General features: G+C 40.5%; 1 protein-coding gene across 1 annotated transcript in view; it reads left to right on the top strand.

Annotated features, from left to right (window-relative positions):
• ERI3 (ERI1 exoribonuclease family member 3) overlaps positions 1-25,534 on the top strand; it is a 257,091-nt gene that overhangs the window by 80,815 nt on the left and 150,742 nt on the right. The window contains exon 6 of the mRNA XM_083358469.1: positions 15,253-15,325. Coding sequence (XP_083214595.1) covers positions 15,253-15,325 — 73 coding nt within the window. The remainder of the gene's footprint in view (positions 1-15,252; positions 15,326-25,534) is intronic.

The raw sequence follows: 25,534 nt of genomic DNA, 5'->3' as shown, positions 1-25,534 counted from the left end.
CCCTTCAACAGTATTCAGGATTTTCAGCTGGTGCAAAATGTTTCTAGGAGAACACACAATACGCCTCTGCTCCACAAGCTGCATTGGTTGTCAGTTTGCTTCTGGGTCCAATTCAAGGTGCTGGCTTTAACCTTTAAAGCCCTACCTGGCATGGGACCAGGTTATTTAACAGACCAACTCTCCCTGATGACCTTTATCTGTCCCACCAGATCCAGCAGAGAGGCATACTATGGGTCATATCAGCTAGGGAGCTACATTTGGTACGTATTAGACAGTGGGTCTTTTTTGATACGATACCTGGTTTTTGGAAAATTCTTCCCCACAAGGTAAGGCTGGCTTCATCACATTTGATCTTCCGAAAGTCTCTCAATATCTGGTTGTGCCGTCCGACCTGGGGACCACAGGAGACAAGTGAATTATTGAGGTGGCTCCCTTATTATTAACATCTTTTTGCCTATATTTTTTCTTTTTAGTTTTGTTTTTATAGCTTTTTAATATTTTATTATGTTATTGTTCACTATTTATTAATTTAACTACTATTTTAGCCTTGTTGTATGTCACCCAAAGTCACTTGGTGACATAGGCGGCTATAGAAATTAAACAAATAAGTGTTTTCCAACTGTAAGAATGGTTCTGAAATGGAACAAGATGCAAGTTCAGACTAAACAGTTTTGGGAGATTTAAAGAAGGAACAGGAGGCTGTGGAATCTAGATAGGAATGGAGAATATTAATTTATACAGTAGGAAGTAGCCACTTGTGACCATTGGGTTCATGGTAATCAAATGTAATAATTATAGACATATTACTGATGGCTTTTTGTGTGTTTGTTCTGCTGAAAACATTGTATTCTCTTTTATTGTTATTGATTGATACCTTCTGCTTCGTGAAATAGTTGTTTGACAAGTGATAAACGTCATAACACACAACTGAGATTCAAGGTGCTGGTGATGACCTATAAAGCCCTAAATGGCGAGGGTCCGGGATATTTGAGGGAACACCTGCTGCCAGCATCAAGCTCCCTTCGTCCAGTGCGCTCCCACAGGGAGGGTCTCCTCAGGGTGCCGCCGGTTAAAGATTGCCGGCGGGTAACACCCAAGGGTAGGGCCTTCTCAGTGGGTGCGCCTGCCCTGTGGAACCAGCTGCCTGCGGAGCTTAGGACTGCCCCCAACCTCCGTTCATTCCGCCGGGACCTGAAGACCTGGCTCTTCGAGCTCTCTGGCCCAGGCTGAGAATTTTTTAATTTTAATTTTAACTGGGTTTTTAATTTTCTCAAGGTTTTATTTAATCTTTTTTTAATTTGTTTTAACGTTTGTATTGACTTTCTTTTTAATGCCCTGTAAACCGCCCTGAGTCCTTCGGGAAAGGGCGGTATATAAATCTAAAAATAAATAAATAAATAAATAAATAAATAAATAGATAGATAGATAGATAGATAGATAGATAGATAGATAGATAGATAGATAGGTAAATAAATAAATAAATAAATAAATAAACAAACAAACTATGCATCAAGATGACTGTTATTTTTGGGAGATCAGGTCCAATCTTACAGGCAGGATTCCCCCGCCCAATTTCCCTTTCACCTTTCACCAATTAAGCAAATAAATAAATAACTGCGCTTGCATGTGTAAATAAATAACTGCGCTTGCATGTTGAACCCAGCGCAGGCAAGTTCAGTAGAAGAAAAACATTCAGGGTAGTTTAAAGTACTTAATTTAATTTAATTTTAATTTTAATTCCATTTATATCCCGCCCTTCTCCGAAGACTCAGGGCGGCTTACAAGCTTAGCAGTAGCCTTCATTCAATGTATATGCCTGCTTATTAGGGCTTTCACACACACCCCAAGCGGCATTATTACAAAGTCAGCTTAATTGCCCCCAACAATCTGGGTCCTCATTTTACCTACCTCGGAAGGATGGAAGGCTGAGTCAACCTTGAGCCTGGTGGGATGCGAACCTGCACTAATTGCAGGCAGCTGGTGTTACTTAAGGAGGCATTAGCCCACTGCTCCACCAAGGCTCTTTCCCTTCTGCCCAACTCATGCAATATTTATCAAGGGGCCAGGAGTCAGATGCACTGACCTCTGTGGTTGCTGCAGTTAAACAGCTCCTGCAAGTGTCCCCCCCTCACCCCACTTGCATTCTAATTGCTGTACTTGTCCTTTGGCTCTGGAGGTTTCTTACTGGCAACATTCATGCTAATGGAAGATTATGCTAGGCGGGATGCTCTTTTCTTTTGCCACATCAATAGCAAAGCTGTCTCTGGTGGTATGGATCCAAGTGCCAAAAAAAATGTCTGCTGAGATTTCTAATGCCCGGGAGAGAATTTCAGCTTTGCTGACAGCAGCTGGTTGTGTGCTGTGTGAGAACATGGGACAAAAGGGTCAGCTGCTGTGTTACTGATATTGTGGAGGTTTCTTCCTTAGCTCTATTGCACTGTGTTACCAAGTTGTCTTTAAAGAACTGCTTGACCCTTCACTGGACGGATATTTGTTCCACTTGACTTTCTGTTTTCTCCTATCTTCTTTTGGAGATTGAAATCAATATTCGCTTTTGGGAGTCAGGCTGATCTTTTGTAGAAGTCTTGACTCCCTACATAGTTGTGTTAGCTGGAAAGGGAATTGATAGATTTGGACAGGTAATAGTGAAAGATACGTTAGGTCTTCAGCTTAGTTTCCCAGAAATGAGCACAGGAAAGATGAAGATTGCTTTTTAAATATCAATGATACTAAAGAAGTATAGTTGGCTGGTATATATAGAAGTTCCTGGTTCATTCTTTGTCATTTCCACTGAAATGCTCTACAGATAGGTGAGACATTAGCCTGTAATCTTGACAGTTTGCTATTACTTAGAATATATGGACACGTGGCTTATTTGTTATGGACCATATCTGCTTTATATGGATGGCACTGTTGCATTGTTGAAAATCTGGTATCCTTAAAATTTTGTGTTTCATTTGCTTAAAAAAGTAAATCTAGATTTACTGTTATGAAGGTAAGTAAACCATAAGTACCATCTCAAAGCTCTACATTTTGATAAATTGGAATTACTAATTGCTAGTGTAAGATACGAATATAGCGTTTCCCTACAGAGTTCTTGTCCGTTCTTCATGATTAGCAAAATAAGAATAAACATTTTAAAATATATAAGGCAGGGTTTGCTGTTTGGAAAAACATCACAGAATTCACTTTTTCATGGCATAGACTACGTGTTCCCAAAGCACAGAATGATTGATCATTTTAAGGAGAAATTATAGAAATAATTGATGTATTCTAAGAATTGGGGCGTGGTGGCTCAGTGGGTTAGGATGCTGAGCTTGTCGATCAGAAGGTCGGCAGTTTGGCAGGTCGAATCCGGAGTGCCGCATAACAGAGTGAGCGCCTGTTACTCGTCCCAGCTTCTGCCAACCTAGCAGTTCGAAAGCACGTAAAAATGCAAGTAGAAAAATAGGGACCACTACAGTGGGAAGGTAACAGCGTTCCGTGCGCCTTTGGCGTCTAGTCGTGCCAGCCACATGACCACGGAGATGTCCTCGGACAAGCGCTGGCTCTTCGGCTTTGAAACGGAGATGAGCACCGGCCCCTAGAGTCGGAAACGACTAGCACGCATGTGCGGGGGAACCTTTACCTTTTAAGAATTGGGAAATATTTTCATTTGATCTTGTTTCACGTCAGTTATATTGTGTTTTTCTATTTAAAATAAATTCAAGTATTATTAAATGAAATAACCTCCCCTGAGATAATGAGCTCCACCCCCCCAACCCCCCAGACCTTTCAGAAGGTCATTAAGATTTCATTTTTCACTCAGGTATTGGGGCAGGATGGAGGTTGGGCCCAGTGCATATATATTTGGAATATGAATAGTAACAGTGTTTTGTTTGTGTGAAATAGTTTTATTTTTCTGTGTTTAGTTGTAGTGAGCCATCCAGAGTTACATAAGATGGGCAGGCAAATACATCTTTTTAAAAGAATAAATACAGGTAGTCCTCAGCTTATAACCACAGTTGGGACACAGAATTTCCATTGCTAAGCAAGGTGGCTATTAAATGAGTCCTGCCCTATTTAAGACCTTTTTTTTTGCTATGGTTGTTTAGGGAATCACCACAGTTTTTATTGATTGATTGATTGATTGATTGGACTTATATTGATTGATTGATTGGACTCAGGGCGGCTTACAACAATAAAACAGCTATAAAAAACAGTAATACAAATATTAAAAAAGAATTAAATTACAAAGCCCCATAATTAATTACTAAAACCAATAAAATTAAAACAATATTAAAAAACCCCATCCTCAGACCAGGTCGGCCAGTTAAATGAATCATATGATTGTTAAGCAAATCCAGCTTCCCCATTGACTTTGATTTTCTGGGAAGGTCGCACTTGGTGATCATATGACCCCAGACATGCAACCATTGTAAATATATAAGAGTTGCCAAGTGCCCGAATTTTAATCACATGACCATGGGGATGCTGTGATGGTTTTAATGTTGGTTTATATATTTAAAATATTGACAATAGTGCAAATTAATTAATTTTGATGACTGCTCATTTCAAATAAGTGACACTGGGCAGCACACAATCATAAAATCAATTAAAAGCAATAACAATATGGTACAAAATAATTATATATGGCAATTGAGAAAAGTTGTCATCATAGTTGCTAATGCAGTGGTTGAGCTACTGTAGCAGCTGCAAAAGCCCCATCCACTTCCCCAGATTCAGTGGGATTGAACTCCCCCCAGATGACCCTGGAAGATTTAGCCCCCATAACCTCTATTGATTCTGCCCTAAGGGCAGAGCCCAACAAAGAATGAATATGAGTGACTTTATCAGCCAGATGCACAGTATATACCTCACAACAATCTGTAGGTGAATCTCAGTATTACTCTCTCCAAGGAGGGGCCAGCTCACTCAGTATAGGGCTGCTGAGCGACTGTCTGTGAATGCAGTAGGTCAGGAGCTGAGAAATAAGAGTAGGCTCTAATAACAGCTGTAGCTTGTGTTTGATTGCTCGTGTGCTCTCTTTAGGTTTACCAATTCTTCTACATACCATATAGGGAATTACAAGGAACTGTGGGCATGGAGATGCTACTGAGGTGTGATTTGGTCCAAAGCCATGGTTACTCTCCCATTCCAAGAAGCCACCAAGGTTTTGGCTAGACCTTGTAGCAGACCTTTCAGAATAATTCCCAGTTCCCTCTGGAACCCAATCGGGTCCATCTGTCACCTGGTGATCGTAATTTCTTAGCAAATGTGATGCTATATAAATATAAATATTTATAACATAAAAAAGCAAAATTTACCTTTATCCATCTTTGAAACGTTACCTCACAGAAGCAGCTGTGCACTGAAATTTAATCACTGCTTACTTTATTGTGATGCCTCCCTTCTCCCTTTTCTCTTCCTTATGTTATATATGCCACCCAACCAAATTGCTTTCTGTCCTATTTGCTAGTGGAGCATGAGTCTCTTTTTACATAATCTTCTGTCTAGAGCAGGGGTGTCAAACTCAGCACGTCACGTGATGTGTCGCAACATATCTCGACTTTTTTCCCCCTTGCTGGAGCTGGGGTAGGCACGACTTCCATATGACGCATCCGGCTCATAGCCTGACAGGTTTTTTTTAAAAAAATTTAATCCCATTTATATCCTGCCCTTTTCCGAAGACTCAGGGCGGCTTACAGTTTAAGCACAAACCAATGTGCTTAGCAAAAAGTTTTGACACACCTGGTCTAGAGACATCAGGGTAACATTTGTAGGGGAAATTGTGCAATAATCTTCATTTTGTCATTATTGGCCTGATGGTGCCAACTACTGAATTTGTGCCTCAGAAATACCTATAGGATGAAGAAAGTGGCTTGTCCTTTGCCTTTGTTACCATTGGAAAGGATTGGGAGAAGAATATGGGAGGAAAAAATTATATTCAGCTTCTCAGTAGTAAAACGTAGAACAGCAATGAAGGAGTAGGAGTGTGAAATAGAATGGCTTTCAGTGGCAGCTATTATTTGGGGGGGAATGTATATTGAGGTGCCCCCTGTGATTTGGCATTCTGCTTACGTAGGAAAAAAGTTTGTGTAGAAGATTTTCTGAAGTTGAGGCAAATGTACAGTATGTGTGCCACAATAATGTTGCAGTATACAATCTGGATCAGCAACCAGAGATTTAGTCTTTCGAACTTTTGGATTTGTGCTGGTCCTCTGGATGGGCTCCAGCATGAGTCCGAAAGCTCGGAAGACTAAACTTCTGGTCCCAGTGGCTGACTCAGGTTGGATATTGAGCTTAATTCCTGGTGAATTCATAGATATATTCCTGAATTTTATTTATTAATCAAATTTATATAGCTGCCCATCTCACTGAAGGAGACTTTGGTGGGCAAACAAGAATCGGATAAAAATATAAAAGAGAACACTTCTTTTTAATTTTTTTAACTTAATTTTTTCAATCTACATTACAGCTTTCCTGATGAATTTCCATCCAAATACTAATCAAGCCTAAACTTGCTTAACTATTTTTTTTGGATCGGTCAAGGTCACTTAGGGGCTCATCCACAGGAAGATTGGTAATTAGTTGTGAGAAGAGGATTCATTTGTGGGTCCTGCAGAGCAAATACTGCTCTTGCTTAATTTAGGGAATTCTGACTGTCGTTGGAAATTATGGACGACAATATTCCTGGATTACTTGTTGGGTATGTTTGCTTGAGACTAAATTGCAAAATCTACAAATGTTTGTGAGAAAGGTTTAGCTTCTAACACCCTTTCAGAAGCAGTACTTCATTAGCATCTCTTATCAATCAATAGAGTCCTTTGTGTCTGACACCAAAAAATGACATATATTTGCGTCATTGGGAAGCAGTTTGAGTCCTTATATCATTGAGATATTGCTAGTTTGCAGCAGACAAACAGAAATGGAATATTTATGTTTTGTGTCACATCCTTTTGTGCATGATGCTGACATATAACTTAGATCATGGCTAAACTGTAACATGTTGAGGGTAGAGATTTGGGAGATCTCTTCATGTTAGTGGGAAAGCTGACTACTCTGCTAATTTAAAAACTTCTCAGTAAGTATGTTGTTTTCTGTGGCAACCACTTGTAGATGGATACCAAAGCTTTCTATCTGATTGATTGGACGCTACTAAGATGATTTCTCAAAGTGATTAAGTCTGCTGTGGAGATATGGAAACTAGCTGCAAGTAGTCTTGACAGAGGGACTTTTGATGACCCAGCAGAGCTGAGAAACTCATTTATCTATTTCACACAGTCACAAAGATATCATACTATCAGTACATTATTAAAACTTGCGGTAAAATTTGTAAGCATTGCAGGTCTTTTACCTTATATCATGTAGGAAGAGAGATGTGTGGGACTTGTGAAAATTCTGGATTCTATATAGGAAACAGGCCAAACAGCACAAAATAATTAATGGATCCAAGTTTGACATCAGGGCTCAAAACAAAGAGAAAGCCGTATCAGATACACTCCAGCACAGATCTCAAAGTAGCCTTGATAAAAAGAAATTTAACCAGCACATTTAAGTGAGAGATTTCTAAACTCACATACATCAAAAGTTTTCAGGGTATTTCTGGAGGTCCCAACAAACACAATGAATATTTAACATATTACAATTGTTAATTGATAAGATACACTTTATCTTATCATAATTGATAAGCTAATTTATCTCATATGTAACCTATATCTGCATAAACCCCATCTTCTGTTTCCTCTGCTCCCACAGTTCAATTTTGACATCTGTTGCATTTGATGAAGAGCTGTAACTCACATAAACCTAATTTGTGTTAGTCTGAAAAGGTGCTACCAGACTCCTCCTTATTTTTATCTTATATCTATACATCTTAGGTTTTTGAGTGTTATGTAATGTAAATGTTTGCTTTTTAAGTACACCTTTAGGACCAAAATAAAAAGTAATGTGCTTACAAAAATTTATAATATACTTTGCAGTTTTAATTAAATTCAAGTTATCAAGATCCATAATTTAGCATTTAATTCATAAACTGATGGTTGTTAAATGCACCTAGCATTGAATATTAAGCCTGTATCTTTCCAAGTAAATAATTATCCTTTTCTATAGTAATTGTCGTTGTTGTTGTTGTTGTTATCTTGTATCTCCTTAATCAAAGCAACGCATAGCTTTCTCATTGGCTGTTTTCCACTTTGCACCAAAGATTCATTCTAGATTAGCAGCAATGCTATGTGTATCTTGAGATGGTAAATTACATTTGAGGAACAGTAGTGTTTTATAGATACAACATGTATTTGACATAGTCATGTCTTTTAAATTTTCCAGACAGATGAGTGCTATGTGGTAGCCTTGAAGGCATGCATGGCCACAATTTTGCTACCTTGTTTATAAAATGCAACATAAATGTTGTATGATGTTGAGATGCAGGAAGAGATTGTGTCATTTCACTTCCTCATTTTTCTGTAACATTATCTTCAGGTCGTTTGTATGCAATTTAGAAGCTTTTCTGCAAGGCTTCCTTAGCTATTAGATGATTGCAGGATGGTATATTAATATTTTAAACATAAAAATATTAAAACAGGATGTAATCTTTTAAAGAACATATCTTGAATCTGGAGGCAGGCAACTTTCTTCCTCCTACTATCTGTGTAGAAGGATCTTTGCGAAGGCAAATATAACAGTAATTTAAATATTTTTAGAACATGACCACACTGAGTTCTATTAAAGCTGAGACCTGATCTGTAAGATTGAATATTTTCTCCCAGTTTTAGAAAGGGGAAATTCTCTAAAGATACCAGCTTGGTACTAACTCTATTTAATTTTAGGTTTATGACATTCCAAACGTAACAGATGGACAATAACCATCTATGATTAGCTGGGAGACCTGCACATTAATTTTTCATACAGTAGGAGCACCTGAGTGACTGAATTCAATTACAAGCTGCCTCCCTTTCTTGTTGGGCCCCCCTTTCCCTCCCCCTGTTATTAATGTGGCACCTCCATAAAAGAAATGGAGGGACCTGTTGAAATGTGAAACTCTTATTTCTTAGCATGACCCCCTAGATAATTAGGGTTAAATTGATATGCTATCACACTGGTGACACATTTTATCTGCCTCTGTTTGTACAAGAGGATACAATGGTGGAGGAAGGACCAATTTGTGTCCTCCTTTAACTAACCAGACTGAGATAAAAGGTGTCACTAGGATGATAACGTCCTCGCCTTGCACTCTTTTATTGTTGCTCCATTTGCTCCCACCCCCCAAATCCTGCTCTTTCATTCTTTCAATACTCTCGGCCATATTTTAGCTCCATGCCATTGCATAATGATGCTCTGCTAAATGTGCGTGTGCTATCTGAAACTCTGGCTGACAGCCTTGCCCGATAACCAAATTCCTGGCCATCTATCACTTGCTTGCCTCTTCTCAACTTAAGGAAAGTGATAACCAAAGCATGGCTGTTTATCACTGCAAGCTGGGCTCTTCTTTTCCAAATGGAAGACAAGAGAGATAGAAAGCCTTACCTCCAATTATCATAACCATTCCTTCTCGTTTCAGAATGGCAAAACTGCCATGTACTGCCAAGAAGAAGACCTCCTTGACATGATTCTGGCTTGTAATTTTGGTGCAAAAATATTTTTTTTTAATTTAATAACACCAGAAAAATAATATTGTATTGTATTGTATTTATATCTAGATGTTTAGCTATCTAATTTATCCTCTTCAAAAACAGCTTAATGCCTTTGTAAGTTAGAGATGGAGTTTTATTAAATGGCTCCTCAGTTGTTATCAGAGAATGGTATGTATGCATGCGCACATGCATACTCACATTGCGGCTGGGGAGTGGTGAGGGGAATTGGGTTATGTAAGCGATGAGCTGGCGTGCATGCACACACGCACACATCTCAACTTGCGTGAGTTGGGCTGCACACACATGTGGACGTGCACCAGCCCGCTACTCATGCAAGTCAAGCTGTGTGCACACTCATATCCCAGCTCACTAGTCACACGATCCAGTTCCGAATAGGCCACGGCCCAGTAGGGGGCTGTGGCCTGGGGGTTGGGGACTGCTGGTATAGAACATAATTGGAAATTGCAAAATGTAAATAAGTGCAAATATATTCTGTTCTCTGAAAAATACAGACTTGATGTCATGCCTTGTATAGTAGGAGCCATGAAAAACCAGCCTATCTTTGTATTGAGTAAGACTATATAATTTTTATATAATGAATATATGCCAGTGATGGACATGATAATAATGCCTGATATCTTGTCTCCATGGTGAGATGCTAATGGGAATGTCCAACAGTATAATGTGGGCCTAATGTCACTATTAGTGTTTTCTGGTGAGACTGGTCTATCAGGGTAACCTGGTCTACTCCAAATGTGGGACGGAGCATACTTCTTCTGCTTTCCCCTTTCAGCCTCAGTCTAGGAGCCTTCACAGGCAGTCAGTCGCTTCTGTGACAGACTATTTGTGTGTTAAATTTGAATTTTACTGACAATTTCCCTTTAATTCCCTTTAATTTTTTGTTGGTAAAATTCAAATTTAATGTCACTATACTGTACAATACAGGAACTAGTACTATAATTCACTGATTATATAAGTAGTATCTAATAGCTTTCAATAGTACTATTCTCCATAGAGTTGCTCAACTGTCTTTTAAAATAATCTATGTTGATGGCCATATACACATTTTGTCTTAGGAAACAAGAAGCTTGACTCTGTGTGGAAAACAGTGTTTCCTTTTCTCTCCTGAAATTCTCAACCTTCAGCTTTATTCAGTAGCTGATTTCTATGATAAGACGAGGGAAAAAGAACTCTATCCACTTTCTCCACATTTGTAAAACTCTGTTCCTTTTTAATTAGTATTTTTAATTTAAAATATTTGTAGACTTTCTTTGTAGAGATATTGTTCCACCCCCACCCCCCCAAAGGGTTCATTTGTCTTTTCTATAAAGTACTTTTTAAAATTTCCTATATGGATTCTGAAATACATAGTGATTGCAGTTTGGTCTAGTGGTAAGGGCACCCGGCTAGAAAACTGGAGACTCAGTTCTAATCCTACTTTATTTATTTATTTATTTATTTATTTATTTATTTGATTTGATTTGATTTGATTTGATTTGATTTGATTTGATTTGATTTGATTTGATTTGATTTGATTTGATTTGTATACCGCCCTTCTCCCTAAGGACTCAGGGCGGTGAACAGTGACATAAATGTCAAAATGCACAAATACAGAAAATTGAGAATAAATTAAGTCCTACTGCCCAAATGTAGAAGATAAGTTAAAACCACAATTAAAATTAAACCCGTCAGACCAGACCGGATTGCTTAAATAGATATGTTTTTAGATCGCGTCGGAAGGAGCGAAGGTCGGGAGCCATCCGGAGCTCAACCGGTAAATGGTTCCATAGGTCAGGCGCGCCCACAGAGAACGCTCTCCCCCTGGGAGCCACCAAGCGGCATTCTCCAAATGGTGGCACCCTTAGGAGGCCCTCTCTGTGGGAGCGTACCGGGCGGAGGGAAGTTGATGCCGGCAGCAGGTGATTCCCAAGGTACTCCGGACCCATGCCATGTAGGGCTTTGAAAACCATTACAAGCACCTTGAATCTCACCCGGAGGATAACTGGGAGCCAATGCAGCTCACGGAGTAGAGGTGTAAGATGGGAGTATCGGGAGGCTCCCAATACAACTCTCGCAGCTGCATTCTGTACCAGTTGGAGCCTCTGAGTGGTCTTCAAGGGCAGCCCCATGTATAGAGCATTGCAGTAATCTAAACAAGAGGTCACGAGCGCATGAGTGACTGTACGCAGGGCATGAAAGCCAGCTGGGTGACCTTTGGCCAGTCACTCTCTCTCAGCCCAACCCACTTCAAAGGGTTGTTGTGGGGAAAATAGGAGGAGGAAGAAAATGTTTTGGATATATTCGCTGCCTTGAGTTATGTGTAAAAATAATAAAGATGGGATACATATAAATAAAAAAAATATTGCCTTTGAATCACTGTTTTGACGCCTGGTTACTCTCTGACAAGTTCATGCCGTTTTCTTGGCAAGATTTTTGAAAGTGGTTTGGATTGCCATAGATGTCTTCAAGTCAGGGATCCCCAACCTGTGGGCCATATGGCCCACTCACTACCAGGCCGTGGCCTATTCACAACTGGTTTGTGTGGGTGGTAGGCTGACATGCACACGAGCGGCGAGCACTAGCACTTGCAGCCCCACTTGCGTGAGCGGCTGTCACATGGGCCTGCCCCTCGCACAAAACCATGCCCTCTTTCCCCCCTCTCCCCACACCGGGCCGCCAACCTGGAAAGGTTGGGGAACCCTGCTTTAGGTAATCATATGTTGCTAAGCCTTTCTGATAGTTTGATCTGAAGATTACTGTGATAATAAAGAGTAAAAGGGTCCTCCAAGATAAGGACAAACTTGGATCCAGTTTATGCCAGAACTTTATTAATGTAAAAAGGATGCATAGAAGATAATGTATTCTAATCCATTGACTTGGAACGGGAGAATAGAGTGCCTGTTAGAGATACCCAGGACTGGATATTTTGTAAATGCAGAACATTTAAGGCAGGGTTGGGCTGCTTTGTATTGGCTAAGATCACATTTAACATTTGGGAGAAGCTTGAGGACTCCAGTAGGTGAGATGGTGATATAAATTGGCAGGGCCAGTTATTTTATTTTTATTTTTATTTTTTATTTTAATTCCATTTATATCCCGCCCTTCTCCGAAGACTCAGGGCGGCTTACAAGCTTAGCAGTAGCCTTCATTCTATGTATATGCCTGCTTATTAGGGCTTTCACACACACCCCAAGCGGCATTATTACAAAGTCAGCTTAATTGCCCCCAACAATCTGGGTCCTCATTTTACCTACCTCGGAAGGATGGAAGGCTGAGTCAACCTTGAGCCTGGTGGGACTCGAACCTGCACTAATTGCAGGCAGCTGGTGTTACTTAAGGAGGCATTAGCCCACTGCTCCACCAAGGCTCATGCTCATTTTGCTTTTGTTGTTCTGGGTGGAGGTTTTAGTTCTGTTAAGGTTGTACGTGGGCTTGTACCTAGAGATTTTAAGTGTTTCCTGCTTCAAATGACAGAAAGGTATTATCATTACCTTTTGACAGTTTTGATTAAGAAAAGCCTAAGGACTTTATAAAGAGACCTATGGTGTGCATGTTCCTCATCTCTGTATTAAGGGGAGAAATGTATCCAACTATATCAATCAACCTTGTTTTTGAAGAGAAGCACATAATTCTAAATTCAGTGAAACCAACTGTTAGTGCTTGCTTAGCTGTAGAGCTGAGGTAGCAGAAATTTCAACAGGAAAGTTACCTTCCAGTTATACTGAACAACGCTGCCTCATTGCAGCCATTTTGGAATGTTGTCTGTGGATGATTGGAATTCTACATCAACACAGTTTAAGGCTAAAAGATAGGGGATGTCACCAACTCCTCACCATCTCTGCCTTGCTCAATCTCTTCTCCCTCCTTTTTTCTGGAAAAAAATCAGTTTAAGGAGCACAGTTTACATCAAAGTGCTGGGTGCAAAGAGCATACTTGATTTGCATATCCAATTGCTTGGATTGAAGTAATTACCATGTGTAAATGGATCTATTAATCACTTATTTAATTAATTTTTGGTCTTTCCTATGGCCACCTAATTCATACCCAATCCAGCATTCAAAGCATATCTAAAAATCTTTAGCAAAGCATTAATAAGCAATACGACCTGTTAACTACCCCATATCAATCAAGTTGATTGAGTATAAATGAATTTACATTCTAAACTAATGGCTGCAATGTCCATTCTTTTCTCCACCAGCAGCAGAAAGCTGTATATGTGAATTGTGTGTTATGGGTTATGTAGCAGGTGTATTGACCTGAATTACAAAGTTCGGCACTTGTCCCCTTTTGTTTGCTTCTGAAGACAGAAATAGGAGAACTGTATTTCATATTGCAGGATGTTAAATGTTTGTGCCTTGCTTACATATGCTTGTTCTGGCAAACTCTTGTTCTGATGATTTTAAATCTATGAGGTATTTAAACTTTTATCGAAACAAGGGACAATTCAAGATGAATCTTTTCCTCAGCCCCCAGCATTGCTGTGTTGAATGGCTTTTCCTTCTCCCTCAAAAACGTGCTACTTAGCATCGTGGCTTTGTGTATTTACCTCCATTAACTTTAAATACCCTGTTCAGACTGATGCAAAATGTTTTGAGTGATAGCTCTGGGAAATGACATAGCCAAGTCATTTTACAACTCATTTCATTGAGTACATCTATTAGTCAATAAAGGGATTGTATGACAAAAGAAAATACCTATTGCAAGCCATAAAACAAATATAGAGAGTTGTCATAATATCTGTGGGATTGTGTATCATTGTAAATGATGAATCTGGCACATGAAATGAGAGGATATTTAAAGTATATTACTCTTTAAAAACAAACAACCAAATAAATATATGTTGTAAGCACTCCCGAAGTACTTGTAATAGTTTTCAATTTGTTTGTCTCTTACTTCCTAAAAATTCAGAGAAGTGTGAGGATTTGTCTTTCATTTGGAGTTGGCACTGATGGTAAATGATCCACTATTTTACAACATTGTTGTTAATATAACGGGCTAGCACAAAAAAGATTTTTGGGGGGAGGGGAAATGTATGATCTGTTGGTTCCATCTGATTTAACACATTTTTCCTTTCATGGTTTTTGTAAAATATAATTTAGATTTCTGTAATTTGTATTATAACTAAATTTTAATTATTTTGTATTTTCAAACTGCAGCTGTATTTGTTTTCCAATGAAGGAATGGAGGTGAGGGAGAAATAGTGCCAGTAAAGAAGATTGATCATCACAGAAATATTTCTGTGCACCTACGTTCTGTGCAACTCCTTACGAAATATTTTTCTTTTTTCTTTTTCACTGTCCCATTCTACCTTTTATAGGACAATTAATATTTAATTTTAAATACAATAGTAAGTTAATAATGAATATCTGAAAGACTAGAGAGACTGTCTACCCATAATGGTAGCCAATTTGTGAATAGGTAAAGAGCTTGAGGCAACCATTTTCTTTGTTTAATAATTTGCTTTCAAAATGTCAGATGTGCCTACCTTCCCAAAATGGTTGGGAATCTCTCAACTAGAGAGTCACGTACTCCTAAGAAGACTGGGGTTTGGGCTGAATTACAGATGGTGTATTCCATTATTTGTCCTTTCTTGGGCACTTAAGACTGTTCTACTTGAACCAACCTGCTCTTTTTCTTACAGGTTACCTGGACAATGCCAGTACTTAGGGCTTCCAGTTGCTGATTACTTCAAACAGTGGATTAATCTCAAAAAGGTACTTTCATTGCTGATATGTCTCTCTTGCCCTCCCCATCTCAGGCTTTGTTGTCTCTTCATTTCCATCATTTCCCCTTCCTTCTATAGTACTCTCCTTCTCTTCTTCCTTCAGGGTGGTATTTAATAAGCGCTGCTGTTTTGCATTGAAATGAGGAGTTATTTTCTCCGAACCTGGGTGAAGCAAAGTTCCTATTGTATTTCTCCTAATAGAGTCTTACTGTACTTGATGGAATATGGTCTGCAGCTGGAAAATCTCATTGTGGCCATCCTGATATAGCCCCTCTATGCATAATAACTTAGCATTTGCTAGGATAGGCTGGGTCAATTGGAGCATATCTAAATCTTCCTTCCCTAGAATTTCTAACTTTCCACTCCCTCCTCCCTGCCCCAAATATTAGCTAGCTATTTTTAGCCTTTAAAATACTGAAAGACTTTTTTGTTTTATTCAATTTAACAAAACTACCACTGAATTTCTTTTCTTTTGTAATTAAGTGACTATAGTTACAGCTGCTGAGGCTATGGATGCCTCCTTCATTTTTTGGTTCACACTTTATTGTTGGATTACTCAGATATCTTACCTTTTTCTAAAAAAAATTTTTTATGAGCCCATATAGATTAATTTGTGACTCCATCCCACTGAACTCAGCTCCTTCTATTATGCACTTAGGAAGTGGAAATTGGCAGAAGAATGAAGAAACTGTGCAGCATGTAGACGTGCGGCAAAATTATTTTGTTTGAATCATGGTATAAACAAATAGGATAGTTTTGCATTTTAAATTCTATTTTCATGTTGAAATTGCTGATAGTACTGTTTCTCATTTTATTTGTTACATAAAAAAAATCTAAGCAGTTATAGAAGGAAAATTAGCATAATCTGTTTTGTCAATTCGGAGTAGGGCACAAGTGTAATGAGGGAGAAGCTGGCAGCCTGTGCCTTCTTAGTTTGACAAGGATTTTCTTCATTCCCTGCTGTCAGAGTAAACTCCTAGTTTATCATGAAAGTATGCTGGGGATTTTGTGCCACTCAGTAACCATTAAGAATTGTCACTTGAGGTTCACTAAACTTCTGGTGAATGTATATAAATGAGATAACTAATCAATATTGATGGATGTATCAAGAAGAAAAATGAAATATCCCTGTATGATAACATTTGATATGAGCTACCTAAAACTCTTTGCTGTATTGTACTTCTTGCAATGTTTTGCTTTCATTTGGGCTATTGACTTTTTGTTTTAAAAGTCTGACTTTCATATAATCTATTCTTACATTCCAATGGAAGAAAATATTTTTTCCAAGAAAAATAGCTTCATGTATAAGAGCTTAGGTTATAATTCACATGGGTGGGGTGGTTGTATCTTAGAATGGGGACAGCACAAAATCTCAGGATAGAGAGGTAGTAGAGATCAGAGTAGAGATCACAGGAGAAATAACAGTTGGGGTTAACATCGGTTGTAAATCACTTGCTTTCTTATCAGATAAGATGACTCATGCTGACTTGGTTAGAGGGATGTGAAGCATATTTGCTGTGCTTAGTATAGGAAGAGTAGAATTTGACTTTGTGCCAAGTCCTCACATTTTCTAGTCTCTGAAGTGACTTCATTGACTCTTCAATTTGAAAAATCTCCTTCTCGTGGAAAAGTTCTCACTTTTCTTCTAGCTTCTTGTGCACCAGGCTTTCCCTTTGCTGATTAACTATGGTCCAAAGACAGCCACAAATAAAAACTTTAGTTGCTAATTAGAGTAAGTAGACTAGAGCCAAAATTCCAATGAAGAATGTGTTCAGATGGCTAAGTTTGAGAAGGACATCACATAGTCTTTTCGTCAAATTTCAGTGTGATTGTGTTATATTAAATCTTGTCTATTCTGTGAGATGAATATTGTTTTAAATCGAGTGGGTTGATTTATCACTTCTATATTATTGGGTATTCTTCAGGTCATTTTTTTAAAACAAATTTCCAAGAAGGGTGTGTAAGATATCTCTATATTGTTTTCACTTTCCCAAAGATATAGCGATTTTGAAAAATAATGGAGAATAGGGAGAGACTGGAGGGAAGAAAACCATGAGCATGGTGTGTGGGGAGAAAGAATGGAACACGCATGGTAGGTAGTGAATGGTAGTAAGGGAGAAGCCAAGAGAGTGTAATGGCTAGCAAAGGTTAGCATATCTTTCTGCTGCTGATGTGGTCATCTTTCAGAATTACTAATCATAACATCATAAGGGAGATTGGAAGAAAATATTTAAGAAATAACAGCAGCAACTCACCGTGGAATATGTCTAGGAGTGGAGAAAGAAGCTTTGCTACTGTGTCTTGAAAACAGTTCTTTTGGAGACCTTTAATCATTCATAGATTTTATGCCCTGGTTCTGTATCTAGTCATTGGTAAAATAACTGGTGACTCAGAAAGGCTTGCTATTTGATTGGGAAGTACTATTCTTAGAAAAGGTCAAGGCACCTGTATTTTCATTGTTTCCTATTCTTTACACTAGAACTTAGAGGAAACTGATTCATTCCTTGGGACCTTGCATGACTTGATATGCTATGGTTGCATGAGAAGCTGTCCATTTCCTCACACCTAGCTGTCAGATCCAATCGTCCATCTTGACTATGCAAGAAAGGAAAGAAATGCCAGCATGCAGAGGTTAATAGTAGGGCTGTGCAAAGTACTCAGAGCAACACCGTGTGAAGCACTTTGGTGAAAGTGAAACACTCCTCTTTGTAATAAGGAGACAGCTGCATCCATTGGTAAGCTGGGAATAGCTGCTCTGAAAGCTGTCCCAGTCATCTCCATATGTATGCACATGTACACCTACTTTGCTTTGCTAGCAGTTTCAACAGAATTTGGGCATATCCACCTGCAAACACTTTGGAAGAGCCTTGAGCCACACCAAGCCTTTCAGGAATTGCTGCTGGCTTAGTACTTTGAGTTTGCACTTGCATCAGTGCACTTCACAAAGCAACCTCTTGAATGCTCTGCCCAGTCGTATTAATGGCAACTTGATACTTAGTGCAGTGAATAAATAAAACCCAAGATTTTAGGATAAATACAATCCTTGTTCATGGCTGCACATGTTGTCAGAACTTTTATTTTTCTTTGTCCTCAAATGCTTCTTCTTGTCAAATCATATTGCAATCTTGCATTTTTAATGTCACTGAACTAACATGTATCTTTTGTAAGTCATCAGCTTAGTGAGGACTTGGACAGAGAGTTTATCAGATTTTATGCCTTGTTTAGCTCAAGCTTTAGCAATGCTGACCAAAATATGGATGTTTTAAGAATGTTTGTGTGTATCCGATTTTCCCTTAAACTCTGCCTACTGCCAGTGTTGAGTTATTTGCTGAAACCTTTTTACTGTGTCTTTACTTCTGCTATAGTCAAAGGCAGTGTTTGCCATTGCAATTAATAGTACTTTTATCATCAAAATACGCAGTACAGATTCCTCAGACAAGAGAAACTCTTTTTGTCTGCAAATACTATGAGCATCGATGATGTTGCATAAAAGATTGGTAGTAGCAGTTGCCATATAATAAAATGCAGTTCCTCAGGCTGTGTAATAAACAGCTTTGATTACAGGGAGCAAAAGGGATGTTGTCATACAAACAAAACAGCCTTATTCATCACCAGTACTATCTCCATCCATTCACTTAATATATTACTATATTATTCCTGTGTGTTCCCACCTCAAAGTGGTATATAAATAAAAAAAATAAAAAAAACAAATACAAGAATAAAGTATGTTAAATTAAAACAATATAAAAATATTTTCATTAAACGGAGAGGTAGAAAGTAAAAAAAAATTACACAGGCAAGACCTATGTATGTGAAGACAGAGATTTGTAAAAACATAATGATAGGTACCTCTTGGATTTGGGTAGGAGTTTAGTCCAAAGAGGAAGGGCTACCACTGAGAAGACTCCTCTGCAAATCTCTGCAGCTGTGGAACAAGCAGCAAGATCTCCATATGGCCAGATCTGTAATGGAGAGTGATAATTCTGTTTTTAACAAGCAAAATGGTTATTTCCACAGTTTTAACATCCCCATGGTCAGGTGCTTCACTCAACAAACTGGTCTCTGCATTTTCCACCAATTGCACCTTTGGATCAAGGATATTCTCACATATGTGCATTAAACTAATGTAAGCAACAGTAATTAGACTGTCCTTGAACTAAAAAGGATGGAAACTTTCTAAACAAAGCTCATATATTAACTGAATATATAGACAGGCCTGCTCATTTGGGCCTTCAGTAATAGTGAGCTTTCCTAATTTTGGAAAGTATAACTGTATTTTAGAACAGGCAGTTGTCACTTGCCATATCAAGAAACATACAACCTATAGTCTATATTGTCAGGATTTAGTTTCAGTTCTTGGGTTTATCATTATTTCTTTGCTTCAGAATATGTATAATCTCCCCTGATTCAGATATTAAACAGAAGGAGAGCTGAATGTCATCAGCACATTCATAACATCTTACCTATTTTTTTTTAATGACGGGTCCTAGTGACTTCATACAGAGCCTTCGAGATATCTTGGGCTCAGTATTATAGGAAAGAGAAGTGGATGGGGACAGTCTTTACTGAGAAAATCATGATACACAACTACAAAAACCCAGGCTGTTACAAAAACAGTTCTATTGTGCAGAGCAAATGGTTTCTTGATTTTTACCTAGCACTACTAGTGTAGTGCATGTTACAATTGAACAGTAATGCCAAATACAACAGTAATGCCAAATATACAATAGTATATTTTTTAGCACAGGTAGACATTTCTAAGGTTTGGGACACTTTTGTCATAATATGCCTCCTTGAATTGCATGCATGTGCTCTGCATAATTGTGTTCACTGGAATATCAGAATTCAAGCTATATATCAAATGACAGCATGGAGTTGACTGGAAAGATTAGTTATGCACTGGCACACACTTTATGCAAAAATTTTCCAGAAGATTGGTGCTTGCCTGGACCTCTTCATGTCTTTTTGCTGGTTCTGTTGGAATTCTTGCTTTAGGATATGAAATTGTGGCTTTGTTTGAGAACTTAAGAGTTTAAACCTGTTATGACTCCACTGAATATGTTAGCACTTTTTGAAATTAAATTTCAGAACATAAAAGAGATAGTAAAATTAGAAAATAAACAAAGAACCACAAGGAAAAGATATAGGAAGAAAGGCTAAAGATTAGGACTTTCTTGTAAAATTCTGTCTTATCTGTTAATATTCCAAACAGAAGTATATAAAATCATGGATAAATAAAACAAAAAGATCCAAGAATCAGATCTTGAGCTGACCAGTGAATTTCCAATGCAATTAAAAAGCAGCAGGTTTAACCAAAGCATATAAACTATTTTCACAAGGCTCATGCTTTATGTGGAGGAGTCTGTTCTCAGTTCTTGGCAACAACAACAATAAAACCCTCTGGACAAATGAACAGAAGATAACAGTATCAATTGGCCTTTTATTAGGATGTGATGGGCATCTATCCTAATGCTTAGGACATCTCTAAACTTGAAAATTAGTGAATAGAATGGGATGACTAAGAGTATGCTGTTATATTTAGTGGAGCATCTTTATCAGACTGGATACAATATAAGTTGGTTGAATTGCTGGTTTGATCAAAGCATTAAGTTTATATATTTTAAGGTAAAGGTTCCCCCGCACATGCGTGCTAGTCGTTTCTGACTCTAGGGGCCGGTGCTCATCTCTGTTTCAAAGCCAAAGAGCCAGCGCTTGTCCGAGGACGTCTCCGTGGTCATGTGGCCGGCATGACTATAAATAATAAACCTTTATTGTCAAAGTACAACATGTGTACATTGAGATTAGCTGAGCCTCCCCCCGTGCTCTCTCCCCCCAACACACAGTGACAACAAACCCTCCATCCCACCACACTATGTGAACCAACTACACCACACACCGGCCTCCCAAGTCAATTCTGCATAAGATTATGTCCCATTTAAAAGCCTAACAGCCCACGGGTAAAAGCTATTTTTCAGCCTGTTGGTACGGCTGGCTATATTCCTATATCTCCTACCGGATGGTAGGAGAGTAAAGAGATACCGTCCAGGGTGTGAGTCATCCCTGAGAATCTTCCTCACTCTTCCAAGGCAATGAGCCCTGGCGATGTCATCCAGTGGTGTCAGGGAACAGCCCACAATGTCTTGTGCTGTGCTCACTACCCTCTGTAATACTTTCCTATCCGCGGCTGTCAGACCAGCATACCAAACCACAATACCATATGAGAGGACGCTCTCTATAGTAGTTTAGTTTAGTTTAGTTTATTAATATTTCTATACCGCCCTTCTCCCAAAGGACTCAGGGCGGTGTACAGGGCAAGAATAAAACATAAAGTTACAAAAATTAAAAAGTTATTAAATACATGCCCATAAAAAACAATAAATACATTAATAAAACCCCCAATAAAATGATAATAAAAACCCCAGCAATCCCACCCTCAGGCCAGGCCGGCTTGTTCGAACAGGTATGTTTTCAGATCGCGGCGAAAGGAGCGAAGATCCGGCGCCGTCCGGAGCTCAACCGGTAACTGGTTCCATAGCTCCGGAGCGCCCACAGAGAAAGATCTCCCCCTGGGGGCCACCAGTCTACATTCTCTGACCGGTGGCACCCTGAGGAGTCCCTCTCTGTGGGAACGCACAGGGCGAAGGGAAGTTGACGCCGGCAGCAGGTGTTCCCTAAGGTACTCCGGCCCCCTGCCATTTAGGGCTTTAAATACCATAACTAGTACCTTGAATCTCACCCGGAAGACAACTGGCAGCCAATGCAGCTCACGGAGCAGAGGTGTGACATGGGAGTATCGGGAAACTCCCAACACAACTCTCGCGGCTGCATTCTGTGCCAGTTGGAGCTTCCGGGTGGTCCTCAAGGGCAGCCCCATGTAGAGAGCGTTGCAGTAGTCTAGTCGTGAGGTCACGAGCGCGTGAGTGACCGTGCATAGATCATCCCGGCTTAGATAGGGCCGCAACTGGCGCACCAGGCGAACCTGGGCGAAAGCCCCCCTAGTCACAGCTCCTATATGGTCTTCCAGGGTGAGCCGTGAATCAAGTTGCGAGCCCTATCTACGGGGGGTAATAATTCGTCCCCCATAACGAGAGGTGGAATGTCCGAATAAACCCGGGATGAAGGTATGCAAAGCCACTCGGTCTTGTCGGGGTTGAGTTGAAGTCTGTTCCTCCCCATCCAGACCCGAACCGCCTCCAGGCAACGGGACATCATGGTGAGGGCATCACTGGGGTGGTTTGGGGTCGAAAAGAAAAGCTGGGTATCATCAGCATACTGATGATACCCAACTCCAAAACCACGAATGATCTCACCCAGCGGTTTCATATAGATGTTGAACAGGAGAGGCGAGAGGACCGACCCCTGAGGAACTCCACAAATGAGAGACCTCGCGGTCGACCACTGTCCTCCTGCCAACACCGACTGCGAGCGTCCCCGGAGATAGGAGAAGAACCACTGCAAAACCGTGCCTCCCACTCCCAACCCCCGGAGACGCCGCAGCAAGATACCATGGTCGATGGTATCGAAAGCCGCTGAGAGATCTAATAGGACCAGAACAGAGGAATGCCCCCTGTCCCGAGCCCTCCAGAGATCATTCACCAGCGCGACCAATGCCGTCTCCGTGCTGTACCCGGGCCTGAAACCCGATTGGCACGGGTCTAGATAATCCGCTTCATCCAGGACCAGAGGGAGCTGATGTGCCACCACACTCTCAACAACCTGCGCAAGAAAGCGAAGGTTGGAGACAGGTCGAAAGTTGTTCAATATAGCTGGGTCCAAGGCAGGCTTCTTGAGGAGAGGCCTCACCACCGCCTCTTTCAAGACGGCGGGGAAGCTACCCTCACTCAAAGAGGCCGATATAACTGCCTGGAACCAGCTACGTGTCCTCTCCCGGGCTGCATAAACCAGCCAGGAAGGGCACGGGTCCAATAAACATGTGGTGGTGCTCAGCCTCCCCATGATCCTGTCCACTTCCTCCGGAGTCACAGAATCAAACTCCTCCCAGGTGATATCGACAAGACCACCCGTGTCCTGCTCGACAGACTCTGCCCAGTCAGAGTCCAGACCGGTCCGAATCCGAGCGATTTTGTCCGACAGATGCTGGTTAAACTCCTCGGCACGACCCTGCAAGGGATCCTCCCTCACCTCCTGATTCAGGAGGGAGTGAGTCACCCTAAACAGGGCGGCCGGGCGATTATCTGCGGACGCGATAAGGGCGGCGAAGTGGTTAGACCTCGCCTCCCTTATCGCAGCGAGATAAGACCTAGTATAGGTTCTTAGTCGCAATCGATCGGATTTGGATCGGCTGGATCTCCAACCGCTCTCTAGGCCCCGTCTCCGACGCTTCATCTCCCGGAGCTCCACGGAAAACCATGGGGCTCGACGGGATCTGCACCGGGTCAGGGGCCGCAGGGGTACAACTCGGTCAAGAGCCTCAGTGGCTGCCCTTTCCCAGGCTTCCACTAAGGTATCTGCCGAGCTGTGAGCAAGGGAGGCAGGTGGGGACCCCAGCGCCGCCTGGAACCTCTGGGGATCCATTAAGCATCTGGGGCGGTACCATTTGATAGGTTCCACACACCCACGGCGGGGGGTGGCAAAACGGAAGACCAGCCGCAGGAGATGATGATCGGTCCATGACAGGGGCATAACAATTGGGGAGCCCCCACCAAGATCATCTAACCACCGTCCAGATAAAAAAACTAAGTCAAGGGTGCGGCCTCCCTCATGAGTCGGTCCCAAAATTACTTGCGTCAGGTCCATGGCCGTCATGGAAGCCATGAACTCCCGAGCCAACTCGGATGATCCTCCCAGAGATGGTAGATTGAAGTCCCCCAAAACTATAAGTTTCGGGAACTCAATCACCAACCCAGAGAGGACATCGAGAAGCTCAGGCAGGGCTGCTGCTGCGTGACTAGGCGAAAGGTACACCAGCAGCAAGCCCAACTGCGCACCAGGGCCGCATCTCAAAAAGAGAGACTCACACCCGACTATCTGGGGAACGGTGGCCTCCCGTGGACACAAGGTCTCCCTCATAACAACAGCCACTCCCCCACCCCTACCCTGAGCGGTAAAAGAGGGTCATTAGCTGTTGTTCTACCCTGTTCTTCAGCAAGACCCTAAGAAAGTGAAGCCTCTGTTGGGCCTTTCTAGCCACCTGAGTTGTGTTAACTTTCCAGGTCAGATCTTCACAGAGGTAGACTCCCAGAAATTTAAAGGAGGAAACTCTCTCTACACACGCCAAAGGCGCACGGAATGCTGTTACCTTCTCACCGTAGTGGTCCCTATTTTTCTACCTGCATTTTTACGTGCTTTCGAACTGCTAGGTTGGCAGAAGCTGGGATGAGTAACAGGCGCTATATTTTACTACTAGGCAAAAATAGCTTAGCTGATGCAAAATAACCTGCTTAATTAGCATTCCTGCTGTCAAACATCTGCTCAACTTTCTAGGCTGGAGATGTTCTGATAGAAATGTGATAGAGATGCTGTTTGTCTGAAATTAAAATTTGCTACAAGTTGTTCTTCTTTTCTTCCTTGCTAGGATTAGCATATTGTAGAGTTTGCTTTTTTTAAAAAAATATTTCTGTACATCTTGTTGCCAAGTGCAGAAGGCCCTTTTTTATTTGCCTAGGCTTTTAAATTGTATTTTAATTCAGATTGTTTTAGTTTTTGGTGATTAGCTTGCTGCTGTGTAATTTGCATTGTATCTTTATTTTGATTTTACTGCATATGTTTTAATTTAGACTGTATTTTTGACCTGTTTTACTGTAAACCACTGTGATAACTTTGACTGCTACTCAGTTTAATTTTTTTTAATAAATAAGTAAAGAACTTTATTCTTTCATCTTGTTGCATGAGATCAACTTGTTGGTCATACGGTAACTGAAATGACACTGGTAACTGTCCAATTACGGATATGTATAGACAGATGCATTGATCTGATCCAGGAAGGAAGCTGTGTCTCTCTTGTCTCTCCCTCCTGGAAGGCTGAATGTGGCCAGCGTGCTACCCCTTTGCCTTTAAATCTGTCACACAGCTGTCTTGAACTCTGGAAATCCTTTCACTCTCTCCCTCATCTTGTTAACATGTGTTGCCTTTGGGGTAATCAGGGAAAAAATATTATGTCCTTTTACAATTACCGGGTTTTGGAATATTAAAATGTCTCGCTGCATCGGCAGTGTTATTTTGATTGGTATTCTAACCT

Source organism: Vipera ursinii (genome assembly GCF_947247035.1).
Source record: "Vipera ursinii genome assembly, chromosome: 3".
Taxonomy (NCBI): Eukaryota; Metazoa; Chordata; class Lepidosauria; order Squamata; family Viperidae; genus Vipera; species Vipera ursinii.
This window is presented reverse-complemented; position numbering and strand designations above follow the sequence as displayed.